Source organism: Plectropomus leopardus, chromosome 2, assembly GCF_026936395.1.
Source record: "Plectropomus leopardus strain MGB_pleo_1.0 chromosome 2, ASM2693639v1, whole genome shotgun sequence".
Taxonomy (NCBI): domain Eukaryota; kingdom Metazoa; phylum Chordata; class Actinopteri; order Perciformes; family Serranidae; genus Plectropomus; species Plectropomus leopardus.
The window spans coordinates 12,422,501-12,435,302 of record NC_142177.1 but is presented as its reverse complement, the minus strand read 5'-3'; the positions used below and the strand labels follow the sequence as shown (position 1 = coordinate 12,435,302).

The 12,802-nt window shown below is 40.5% G+C and overlaps 1 protein-coding gene across 6 annotated transcripts in view; it reads left to right on the top strand.

Annotated features, from left to right (window-relative positions):
* Window positions 1-12,802, top strand: part of kif21b (kinesin family member 21B) — an 85,384-nt gene that overhangs the window by 21,025 nt on the left and 51,557 nt on the right. For all 6 annotated transcript variants that reach the window (XM_088085319.1, XM_088085324.1, XM_088085347.1 and 3 more), the window contains exons 2-4: window positions 8,631-8,853; window positions 10,075-10,257; window positions 11,206-11,355. In XM_088085319.1, coding sequence (XP_087941445.1) covers window positions 8,631-8,853; window positions 10,075-10,257; window positions 11,206-11,355 — 556 coding nt within the window. The remainder of the gene's footprint in view (window positions 1-8,630; window positions 8,854-10,074; window positions 10,258-11,205; window positions 11,356-12,802) is intronic.

Below are 12,802 nucleotides of genomic sequence, written 5' to 3'. Positions count from 1 at the left end.
CCCGTTAGTCACCTGTGGAGCTTTTATTCTCTACCTGTCAGCACAACCTTTCCTGGATGGAGGACTGACTGTTGAGTCGTCTGTCAACAGTTATTAGATCTGCCGCCTGATGGGTGGAAGGGGGAGTGACTGTGTTTGCATTCAAAACCGTTGTTAGGAAACAGACACAATGTGTTGAGTCACACCGAATGTTGTGTTTGATACGTGTTTTTCCGTTATGATATTTGATCGATTGATGGAAAGAGCAGCAGAGGGAGAGGAAGCGAGGTGGCGAGTAAAAAGTCCACATTAGTCTTTGCTTGTTATCAAGAGAAAGAGGAAATGGAACAGGCCCCTCTGCTGCTTCTGCCATTCAAGCTTTTGTGCCGGTAGTCTTGTTTTCACTGGCAACAAACTGTGGGAGGGCTACGAAGCAGGCAGAGGTGTGAGGAAGAGGACAAGAGCGCAGAAACAAAAGGAGAGACAAATTACTTTTTCCTGTTCCGGGTTGATAAAGCTAAAAAGATAATAAATAACATGGAGAGAGGGAGGGAGAAGCGATGGAATAATTCTTGATTCAGAAACTTGATGTTGTTGTGTGAAAAATGAACAGTGTTAAAGGAAATGTGGACGCAGCGGCTGGCTTCCTCCGCTGGCTCAATGCCAGAGGAGAGACAACAGAGCTCTGACACACTCACAGCTCAAGAGAATACCATTAACTCTGTCTCTTCATGTGTATGTGTACTGTGTCTTTACTGGAGTGTTTGCATTAGGGAAATGAGCTCTTTGGCTATCACCGGACTCTTCTTTGAAGGTTGAACGAGCATGAGCACACACAAAATAATGCACACACACACACACACACACACACACACACACACACACACACACACACACACACACACACACACACACACACACAGAGGCATTACTGGCACTCCCTGTCATTGGCAGCGATCACAGCGGGCTGATTTTATTGGTACTCTGGGCTTGTTGGCATTTGGTCCAGGCTGTTTTCTTGATCATGATTGGATAGCAGGTCAACAGTCGAGTTTGGGGTGAAGATTACTGTACATTTGGAGCATTAGCATTTTGTAATTTGCAATTTGCGCACCACTAGAAAGCCATTATATTTTACTGGTGTACACACACACACACATGTAGCCAGTGCACATCAGGAGTCCCCGAGCAGTGTGTGCAGTTCCCAAGGAAACTGACCGTCGTAAAGTTTGCCAGCTGAAGGAAAAAAACTGGAAACTAGACTGAGACTCTCTGTTTCTGTAAGAATACATAGTGTGTTAGTGTGTGTCCAAAGTGAAAATATTGTGGTACTAATGAAATGGTTCCTTCATATCAGAAAAGGCTTTTTTTCACAGTAATTCCAAAATCCTTTGCAGTAACATACCATACTTTTCTTACTATTCGTCAGTTTAATAGACTGTTGTTCAAATCACTTTAGAATTTAATCGTATACCTCGTATACCCATGAATGAGTTATTTTTCACTTCTGACTTTTTTCAGGAAAAAAACTTTTTATGACATTTTCTAGAAATTTAACTTTTTTTTAAAAAAAATGATATCTTTATATTGAATTATTATGACTTTTTCCATAGAATCAGGACTTTTTTCTCTTAAAAAAACTAAATCATTTCAATATTTTGTAATATTATAATATTATGTTGTAATGATACTTTTTTGTGAAATATTAAAAAAAAAAAATATATATATATTTATATATATACAGTATATATATTTAATATACTTAATGTTGTCTTAAAACAAGCAGACATACAAAATTTTAAATAAAGCCTAAAATTTACAGTGTTTAATTTCCTGAACCAGATCTTTGATCTCTGATGAAAATGTGAACACAGGTATGATGCTAAAATTCAATCCTTGACAAATCTTGATATTTGATGCTGCAGACTTATTTCATCCCTGCACAAGCCACACATTTGGCATCACATCTTGCTCCGCTACTCTTTTCTTTCCATATTCTTTTCCCCATAAGCCATTGCTCCCTGTACTTGCAACACAAAACGGACACAATCTTAACCCCGTCTGGATGTAACAGGGCATTCCCGTTATGGGAGCATCAGCGCCTCATTCTGCTCAGTGAGGTTGCTCTGGTTCTGATCTATCACTGAGGCAGCAGCATCTTCACCATGAGCCTCACAGTATGTTTAGTGATGTGAGCTAGATGTGTGAATGATGGAGCCCCACTGACACTTAATGTCAGTTGTTGGATAACCAGCTGTTTTCACATGCCTGAGGACAGGACACAGAACTTCCTGAAAAATTATGAATGTTTCTTGATTTAATACACCTGTCTATTTAAATCCATCCATACCCACTCTTGCTTTGTAGTGCTTTGCTGACTGAGGTATAATATACTGGAGGTTTAAATTTCTTGGGGTTTTGGTGTGTGTGGTGCTTTTCCCTGTTTGTTTCCTTGCTTGATAAATTTTGAAAGACATCTTTTACATTTTGGCGTGTGCTGCTGTAAATGTCAGGAAGGTCTTGAGGACTGTGTTCAGTATTCAGAGAGGTCCGCTGCCTCCCTCATGTTGCAGATTACTTCACTCTCGAGTCACGCATCAATGACTTTTGCAGCTATCTGGGTCTGACATGGCAATCACTCGGTATGTGTTTGTGTGTGTGTTTGTTTGTGTTTGTGTTTTATTATGAATCCTAATTAGCACTATTGGGTTTGATAATTATTGTAATAAGTGAATTCCCTTAGAGCTTATGGATAATGAGTTTCTGGTGTGTGTGTGTGTGTGTGTGTGTGTGTGTGTGTGTGTGTGTGTGTGTGTGTGTGTGTGTGTGTGTGTGTGTGTGTGTGAGAGAGAGAGAACTAGGTTTAGGGGCCTTAACAAAAGACGGGGTAATGAATATAGAAACCCTGCTGATATCTATGCATTAATTTGTATATAAAGAACACAATTTTTTTTTTGTGTGTGTGTGTGTGTGTGTGTGTGTGTGTGTGTGTGTGTTTCTGTTGCTTAATTCGGGGACTTTGTGTAGTCTCCAGGGTATTTAATCCATTTTCCTATTAATTTGACGCCTCAATTTGCCGCGTCAGGGATCCACAATCTGCTTCTCTGTGTTTCACTCTTCGCCTCTGTCTCAAACAGACATTTAATCGCGATGTCATGGGCTATTTTTAGCAGCTTAAATGTTCTTTAGTGAGAGTGTGGTCTGGATTTTTGTATGTATTGTGTGTGTGTGTGTGTGTGTGTGTGTGTGTGTGTGTGTGAGAGAGAGAGAGAGGGATGTTTGTTCCAATCAATGTTATGGATCCCATCTTTTGTTGGTGCAGCTGGCTTAAATGTTCATCCAGCTGAGCCGTGGTGTGATAGTGTGTTTGTGGTGTGTGTGTGTGTGTGTGTGTGTGTGTGTATGTGTGTGAATTGATTATTTATAGCTGCTCCATTTCTTCTCCCCGTAGATCACTGACAGGCTGTCATTGTTGCTTTTTTTGTCTCTTTGTTGTGTGTGTGTGTTTGTGTATTCTCGTTTGATGCAGAGCTTGTCGAGACTTTCCTGAATTCAGCCGCTCGTGTCTTGGGAATGTTTTACTCTGTGATTATGGAGAAGGCACTCAGAAGAAGCGTGTAGAGTGCCAAATCTAGACACATATATTTTTATTATGGAATATATAGGGCAGCAGCCAATGGTTATTTTTATCATTTGTGGTCCTTCTACAATATTTTTGATCATTTTCTGTATAAAATAATGTCTTGAGAGTCTCCAGCACTGCTAGCAGGTTTAAAAGCCTGCACATGGTTGCTTTGAGCTAAATGCCAACATGAGCTTGTTAACATGCCGACAGTTACCATGCTAACATGTTAATGTTAAGTTGGCAGTTAAGTTAAAAGATTAGGTGGGAGCTAAACACAAACTGCAACTCATTAGTTTTGGGGGTATTTGGAAGTAAAACTTTGGCCTGATAATGTTGCTGAATTACCAGAGTCTGTAGGTGTCATCCTCTGAGGACCATTAATGTCTGTACAACAATGTAGTTGCAGTTTCTACAGTAGAGTGTCTCAGGAATGATGTTTTTCTGAACGCCAACCTGGAAGCTAACGTCACCTTGGTTCCCTCGTCAAAAAGACGAGGGAATCTGCAATGATCATTAGATTATGGATCATTGCAGAAAATATGCAATGCAGTAAAAATACACTTATGATACCTACATGTTTTGTTTGGAAAGATAATTGTCACAAATGAACACCACTTTCAGGATTTTTGAAGCCTAAATGGAATCAGCAGAAGTAAAAAGCTGTTGCTGGGCTAAAATGAACTACACAACAGTTACGTTACCACCACCATGAGGCTGTAAAGCCATGTTCAGCGTGGTTTGGCGTTATGGCGTTCTTTAGTCTAGTTAAGCCACTTGTAAGCAACAGTCTTTATTTAAAGACACATAAAAGCTTTGTGAGTTGGGTATTTACTGATGTACTTTACAACAAAATGTGAAAGTCTCTTGAGCTTGTGTAAACCACAGTCCTTATTTAAGGCTTCTAGCCGAAATCCCATTCAATAACCCCTTTGACTTTGAGATGAGGGAACCGGAGATGCTGAAATGTTAATCCATTTCCAGGTTTTAGGATTCATTACTGGGGTTCTCTATCATTGTTGGTAGACTGCAGTCTGTAAAGTGGTGGACCAGTCTACGAACAGACATTACCATCTCAAGATCCTTGCTGCTAGTATGGCTAAAAACTGAAATACAGCAGTGTTCTGGTCTTGGCAAAACTCAAGCCCACAGAAATTGCCTCGTATTTCTATATCTTGAATCCCTGAAAAACAAAAACAAAATTGCTGTGTTGGTCTGACATAGAAATTATAATTTGGCGAAGACCAAAGTGTCTGTACTGTCCCCGAGATTCATCAGCAGAGACGAATCCTGCTATGGCTCCCCAATAACTCAGTCAGTGGTCAATAAGAGCAGAGGAGCAATAGAAACAGAAATGCATTTACTTGATGTGGGAAACATGCCAAATCCAAATTAAATAGTATTATTACTGAGATGCTCTTTTTGTACTGTGAGTGTTGATGAAAAGTTAATTATCTTAATGGGAGAAGGACTGAGGGTTGCAAAATGTGGTGTCTAATAGAGACGCAGAGTAAATTGACGTTCTTTCTTTCTTTCTTTCTTTCTTTCTTTCTTTCTTTCTTTCTTTCTTTCTTTCTTTCTTTCTTTCTTACTTTCTTTCTTTCTTTCTTTTTCCATTCTCTTTCTATTAAGTGTCAGCTGTCAAGTGTTACCCCTGACAGCTCTCACCTATAAATATTGCACACAAGAGACTGACAAAATTGAGTGTAAACAGAGGGAAGAGCAGAGAAGAATGACAAACCCTTTTGTGATACAGCTGCACACATGCACGCACACATGCACGCACACATGCACGCACACATGCACGCACACATGCACGCACGCTCGGTCTCCTGATAAGTCCATTGTGCAGAGCCAGTGCGCTCCTCCTCCTGCCATATCCACTTTATGTTAATAATTGGCTTAAACAGCACTCATGTGCGATGTGTGGTTTTAGATACATTAACCTCCATGTCAAGGTCACCTCCACCAATAAAAGGGACTCATCTGTCTGCAAGCTGCTTTCTGTGCCCCGCTGTTTAGTATAAGGTGGTCGGGGGTTAGTGTGCTGCTGAATTGGACTATTCTAATGTGTTAAATTCCTTCCTGGAAGACCCTCTTCAATGACGCCTCAAGGCCTGAACGAGGGCCAAAAATTGCTGTTGTCAGCTCTGTGTGTGTGTTTCTGCAGCGCTATAACAACGTGTGGTGAAAGGATTATTGTGAGTGCTAGAGATTGTGGGTGTGGTTCTTCATGCATGCTTAAGAAAAACCATGTGTGAAGTAAAGATAGTACAGTAGGTGTGTGTACAGTACTTGTTTCTGGAGTCATTGCCTGTGTGTTTTTGTGATGCTCCCACTATCCCTACAACAGCTGCATGTGGTTGGGGATTTCGCTTGCTTTTTTATGACTCCACAGTATACAGCATGTGTGTCTTTGTTGCAGCATCCCATAGGGAGTCTGTGGTGCAGTCTCAGTGTGTGCGGGGGAGTTGATTTGCATCCCCTGAAGATTGAACTGGGGGGGGTAGCATGTGTAGAGGTGGACCCAGTGCTCCGATACTGCTGGCTCACGGCTTTTTTCGCAGCTTAAAGTGATTACCTCCCCACTGTGTCCACATTGTGCCTCTGAAAGCCCAAGATTAACAGTGGTGCTGCGTGACAGATCTTCTGTTTTATGTGCATTGCGTATACCCTCTGTTTTTTAGAAGTAATCAGCGCTGCAGCACAAGCAAGCAAAAAGTGTCACTTCTTTAACAGCTACATCTCCTCTTATCGGCCGCCCTGCCTGCGAGGCTTTCCGCGCCGCTCTGCTGGCAAACAAGTTAACATGATCCTACATTTAAATACTCGGCCCTCATTCTGTCACCGAGTTCAAAGATGTTCAGGCTGCTTTCCTTCAGTCTCATCTAATCACGGATTATTTTACAACTGGAGTGTCAGGTGAAAGCAATTAACTGCAGTGAACTACCTGTCAGGGTGAAAGCCCAGCAGAACTCCAAGTCCCGAGCAGCAGGATTAACAGCCGATGATGACTTATCAGCCAAAGTCTGCCACATCATCACCGGTGGCCTTACTTGTACTAGTTTCTCTCAGAAGTGTCCTTTTAATTTATGCCTCATTACTCATTTTCTTCACGTTCTCTGACTTTCTAAATCAAGAGCACAGACAAAAGTGCTGTTGATTATGGATGAGCTTTGTCCTCGGGGCTGTTCTTCTGTTACAGATTTCTGTTTAGTTCCACTCTATAAAGTTGTGTGAATGTGTTGTTTGTCCTTTGCGTGTCACACCACAGTCAGCTCTACTTTCTTCCACCAGTCAATCAAACTGATGGTTTGTTTTTAATGCTCCTTTTGGTTAAAGCTGTGTTTTTAGGTAGGTGTGAATGGGCGACAGCACGTGTTATTTGACTGAGCTCTTTGAGCCTGCTGCTGGCCAAGGTTTACCACATTTACCACATGATATGAATGGGTATTTGTGGGTTTCTGTTAGTTTCATTGTTTATTTGGTTCCTCATTCATTGTTACCAAGGCAACAGCTACTCTTAGCAGGGTCAATGTGTCTCCACTAAATGTTTTGGATTGTTATGGTTTCTCTAACATTAGTATTTAGTTAGATGTTCTAGCCCACTCAACCATATGCATTCTCCTCTTCTCAATAGCAGACACTTTTAATAAGGCGGCCAAAGAGATATAAAAATGTACAGCGCTTTGGCTAAGCCGTTAACAACTTTTAAAGGGGAACTCAAATGATTTTGGGGAGTATGTTTGGCATTATACTGCCCATGCGGGAAAAAAAAACGTACACAAAATGTGAAAAAAAGATGATTTGTATGAAAAAAAATTTTATAAGGCTTTTGCTGCTCTAGAGGGAGCTGCACAAAGTTGAATACATTTCGTTAAGTGGTGTTTCTGGAGTTAGTGTTATTTGGGCCTGAATACTATCTAAGGGTTATGAGTTAGAAAGAAATAGTCTGCTCCTCATCTCTGCATAAGGCTAGTGTCTTGAGACTGTATTGGCCATTACTAGAAAAAAACCACCTGAATCTGCACAGTTAAGAAAATTGTTGCATTGTGGGTAATTTGTGACAAAGTATGAAATCTAAAATAATATATCTATTGTCCTGCTGTATCAATATTGATCCTGTATTTTATGGATCATCAGGGGTCTAGGATAGGTTGTAGAAGCACTATGCTATATTGGTGGAAAACGCTTTTAATAAACTGAAGGTATACAATTTTGGTATAATTTTGTGGATTTTGATTTATGTTTGCAGACTCAAGTCTTGCGTAAATGGTGACAACCAGAGTTTAAAGGAATATTTCTCTAAAAACCAAGTGTCAAACACTCACAACATGTAGTACGATTGGATTGACAATTTCATGGTAAGCTAAAAGTTTCAAAATACCCGTAAGGTGGATATCCTGGAAACAGTAGGGGACAGAATACAAATTAGGTTGAATTCTTCTTTGATTAAATGTCCACTGTAACAAAGCATATGGTGTTTATAAGGTCATAATTTTACCTCTGCCAAGGAGGTTATATATTTGGGTCAGTTTATTTGTTGGTTTTGTTGTTAGCAGGATTAAAGAAAAACTAGCAGCCCAATTTTCTTGGTGGCAAAATGTTGCACAGGTCATGGAAGAAACCATTAAATTTGGGGGCAACTTTGAATCATGGGGTGTTTACACTAAATATTTCTCACTTTCAATAACATTGTGTGAAAGGACATTTGAATATGGCAGAGGTCTGCTGCCTCCCAAGTGTCCTTCAAGTTTTTATAAAAGATATTACTTTGCAGCCCTGGCTTAGATGTGAACGTTTCCATTATTCCACTGAAAGTGTTTCCATTTGAAATGATCATGAGGTCTAAGCAGAGCCTGTGTAATGTGTGAATCACATTGTCATGCTTTATTTCCATAGTGCAGAAACAGATGAAAACATTTCAAGCTGAATCATGCAGTCATTGACACCCGCTTTACAGTTTTGATCTCTGGTATATTTTTATCCATTCGCTGACTGTCTCTCTTCTTTTCGTCTCTTCTCTCAGGATTCGTCCTCAGATGGCCAAGGAGAAGATAGAGGGCTGCCATGTGTGCACGCTGGTCACACCTGGAGAACCACAAGTCCTTCTGGGTAAAGACAAGGCCTTTACCTATGACTTTGTATTTGACATCGAGACAGAGCAGCAGAACATCTACCAGGCCTGCGTGTACAAGCTCATCGAGGGCTGCTTCGAGGGCTACAACGCCACCGTGTTTGCTTACGGTCAGGTACGACACCGAGGCTTTGGTTATGATCTTGGGGACTTTAAACGATATATATTGATAGAATAGAGTGCATTAGCATTTGTTGTAAATTACCTCTTTATTTTTGATATGATCCTGGGTTTTAAAAAGTAAGAAGTAAATAAATAAAAAACCAAAGAGCAACCTGAGCAACCAAATCTGATAATGTAAGGAACCGATAGCAAACGTAAACACATCTTAATGGGACAGTTCACTCCAAAACCAAAGCTTATATTAATCTTCTTACTAGTAGTGCTGTTTATCAGTCTGGATTGTTTTGGTGTGAGTTGCCAAGTGTTTTGAGAGATATCTGTCTTCTCTTGAATAATAGAACTCCTTCAGCACAGTGATGCAGTTTGTGGTTGTAGTTCTGTTGACAAAAAAAATAAATATTTCTACTTGAAACTGCTCACAACAAGGTCTATGGATTACCTTCAGTTGTGACTTCTGGAAACACAGAGACATTGTTATTGAGTTTTTCAAATGCATTTTGCTGTACTACAAGCCAATGCTATCTAGTTCCATTATATTTTAGAGAAGGCAGACATCTCTATGGCCAATACCTCCATCAATCAGCAACTCATCCCAAAACAATCGATACATAGCTCTACAGGTAAAAGTGAGAAATATGTATTTTTGCTTTTGGAGTGAAATGTCCCTTTAAACACGCAGTAAAGTTAATACCAATGAGTATGTAATCCAGATTTCCGTGACTTCCTTGGAAAGCAATATATGTTTTGATTCTAAGCCTGAAGTTGCAAATTAATATTACGCTAAGCAGTGGATCATGAAACAGCATTTATGAAATACACGGTCTTTTACAATCATACTATCTACCAATGTAGTTCTCCACTCTAAAATTGAATCTTTTATAAGTAATATATTATTTAATTTACTGATCTTATGTTTTATTGTGCACTTTTATACTGAAATATCTCTTTATGTGTGAAGTCTTTATAAAAAAAAACTGGTAATGACATGGCCATTTTGCTGTGAATTTATAATCTCTGTTAGCCCCCTAAAAATCTGACAAATGACCTGACAGAAATGGGTTGGCTCACAAACACACATCTCAACAAACAGTTAACTAAAAATCAATTTATTGCTACTACATGCACTTAAAAACATATTTCTGCCACGTAAGTGTTAGATGTTTGATGCTTGAGCACACAGTAAAATGGGATGTCAATGTGCAATGTGTTTCAGACGGGCTCGGGGAAGACCTACACCATGGGGACAGGCTTCGATGTGAGCCTGGGCCAGCAGGAGCAGGGCATCATCCCGCGGGCCGTGCACCAGCTGTTTGAGGGAATCAAGAACAGGAGGGTGCGCGCTCAGGAGGCCGGCAGCCAGCCACCCGAGTTTAAAGTCAGCGCCCAGTTCCTTGAGGTGGGCGACACACACGACTACATGTGCATGGATGTAGATGTAGAGCCGCTCTTGATCTCACATTTAGAATGCAGTGTGTGTGTGTGTGTGTGTGTGTGTGTGTGTGTGTATGTGCTGGATATTGGTCTATATTAACTCTAACCAGATGGGACAAAACAGGGAGGCGAGAGGATCAGCCCCCTCTTCCACAAACAGGAAGTGACAGCCCAATGACAGATGGGCAGGAATGCCTGCTTGTGCTTTGTTGGTCCTGATTAATGTTGGCCATTACCTCTGACATTATTCCTCATCACTGTGGGGTAGACGATGGATAAGAGCGAGGGATAAGAGGGAGGCAAGGATGCTTGTGTAGGAGCAATGAGATAATATGACAAGTAATTATTTCCTCCAGAGGTTTTTGGCAGGCAAATGTTTAAGTTGTCTCTGGGGGTAGACGAATGTATATATACGTGTGTGTGTGTGTGTGTGTGTGTGTGTGTGTGTGTGTGTGTGTGTGTGTGTGTGTGTGTGTGTGTGTGTGTGTGTGTGTGTGATTTGATTACATTAATGAGCTTTACAAAATGATTTTTCCCTATAGCTGTTTCTTTGTTCTTTCTTATTCCTGTCTGTCTCGCCTTCTCTTGTTAGTGTGTTTATTGAGCGTTTTTTGAGGTCAAAGGTTATCTCTGCTGATGCTAAACAGATGCATGTGAGTGTGTGTGTGTGTGAGTGTGTGTTTGACAGTAGGTGGGAACAGCTGAGCTCTCAGCTGACCTCTGTGGCCCTTGCCCTCATTGGTTTCTGAGAGGTCATTCCTTTGACCTGTGTGTGTAAATAAGAAGCACAGCTGTGAGCATATGAAAATCTGCTTGTTATGTTTAAAGGTTATGTTATGAGTATTGCTGTAGAACATGGTGTGTATACATTATGCATTGATGCATATGTGTTTGTGGCTTCTGTTTATTGCAGTTGTACAACGAAGAGATCCTGGACTTGTTTGACGGAGCCAGAGATCCGGAGAGTCGGAGCAGGAAATCCAACATTAAGATTCATGAAGACAGCAGTGGCAGCATCTACACCACTGGAGTCACCTCCAGACTGGTGCAATCAGAGGAGGAGGTGTGTGTGTGTGTGTGTGTGTATTGGTGTTTGTATTGTATGTGCATCATCTGCATTCACCGTCTTTACATTTTCTCTGTATTTTTCAATGTGTAATATTTTTCTGCACTATATTTTTAAAAGCAGCTACTCCTCTGCTAAATGTTCTTGATTTGAGAGTCAAAAAAGTCTAAAAAGATATAAAAAAAAGGTCATGTTTTTAATTTAGTTTAACCTGATATGGCTCAGTCGTTATTATTGTTGATACTTATGCTAAAACACTACCTTTTTTTCACAGCTTTTTTTTGCTTTTGTTGTTTACAAAAGCCCATTTAATAATGCACTCATGAAATTTGAGTCCAGTAATTGTAAACCACTATCTGTGTGTAAAGATATAGTGGAGCAATGACGTCCTGAGCAGAGGATGAAGTCAGGAGCATGTGTGTATGTTATGATCTGAGCTTCTCTGTTGTTGGATCAATCAATTGTTGTTGGACAGTCTAGCTGTGCATGTACGTCGTGTGTGTATTCCACAGTCTAGCTATTGTAATCACTGCTGCTGTGCACTGAACTAATACAGCTACTGCTAATAAAACTTCTGCTGATAATGGGGCTGTGTCGTTGCAGAAGTGTAGTGCACACCCGTACGGTTCCTCCCCTGTTAAAACCGTTGGCTCTGCCAGCACGTTGCTCTTGTTAGTGCTGTTTGCGCTGTTAGCACCGCTAGCTGCGAGCTCAGCCATATGTAGGAAACCTTTGAATCAAAGTCTCCTTTGAGTCTACCTGCTTATGGTAGGAATATTGCACCATTATGCTGCCTCGGCACACAGTTTATAAATCACTGAATGGAGGTACTTTGTTGTCTCGCCTTTAAGCTGCCACAAGAGGTAATAACAGGACAACAGGCAGGATGGGTGTGAAGTTTTGATGGCGTCTTATTATTGCATGTCATGTGTGTGACCCACCTCAGGAGATTTAAAAAACAGCTAGCAGCATTTAGCTGTTGAGTTAAAGAATAAAAACAGAGGCCTTAAATGTCCACAAATTAGGATTCAGGAGCTTCTTACCCTCTGAGCAGAGGATGAGATCAGCTGCCATTTAACTGAGATGGTTAGTGATTGTTATTTCCTGTTAATGCTATTGTTATTCATTAATAAGTGCTGCTGATGCGTATGGTAAATGTCACACTAGAGACTGAAGCTGTAGTTGGTACATGTTAGACCTGTAAAGTATCGTTTGATTCTGGGATGCCGTGACTTTGTCTATAATCACACACTGGAACGGAATGATGCTGCCGTTGTTTTGCTCTGTGTAAAAATGCAAAGGAGGAATAAAGAGGGGACTTTAGCACGACCTCTGCATAAAAGGAGGTATAGATGGGTCCATCTAATGAACATCATATAAGGCTCTTTTAAAAAAATTCGCATCATGTGTATTAAATTTCTTGCAGAAGCAAAATTAAAAAAAA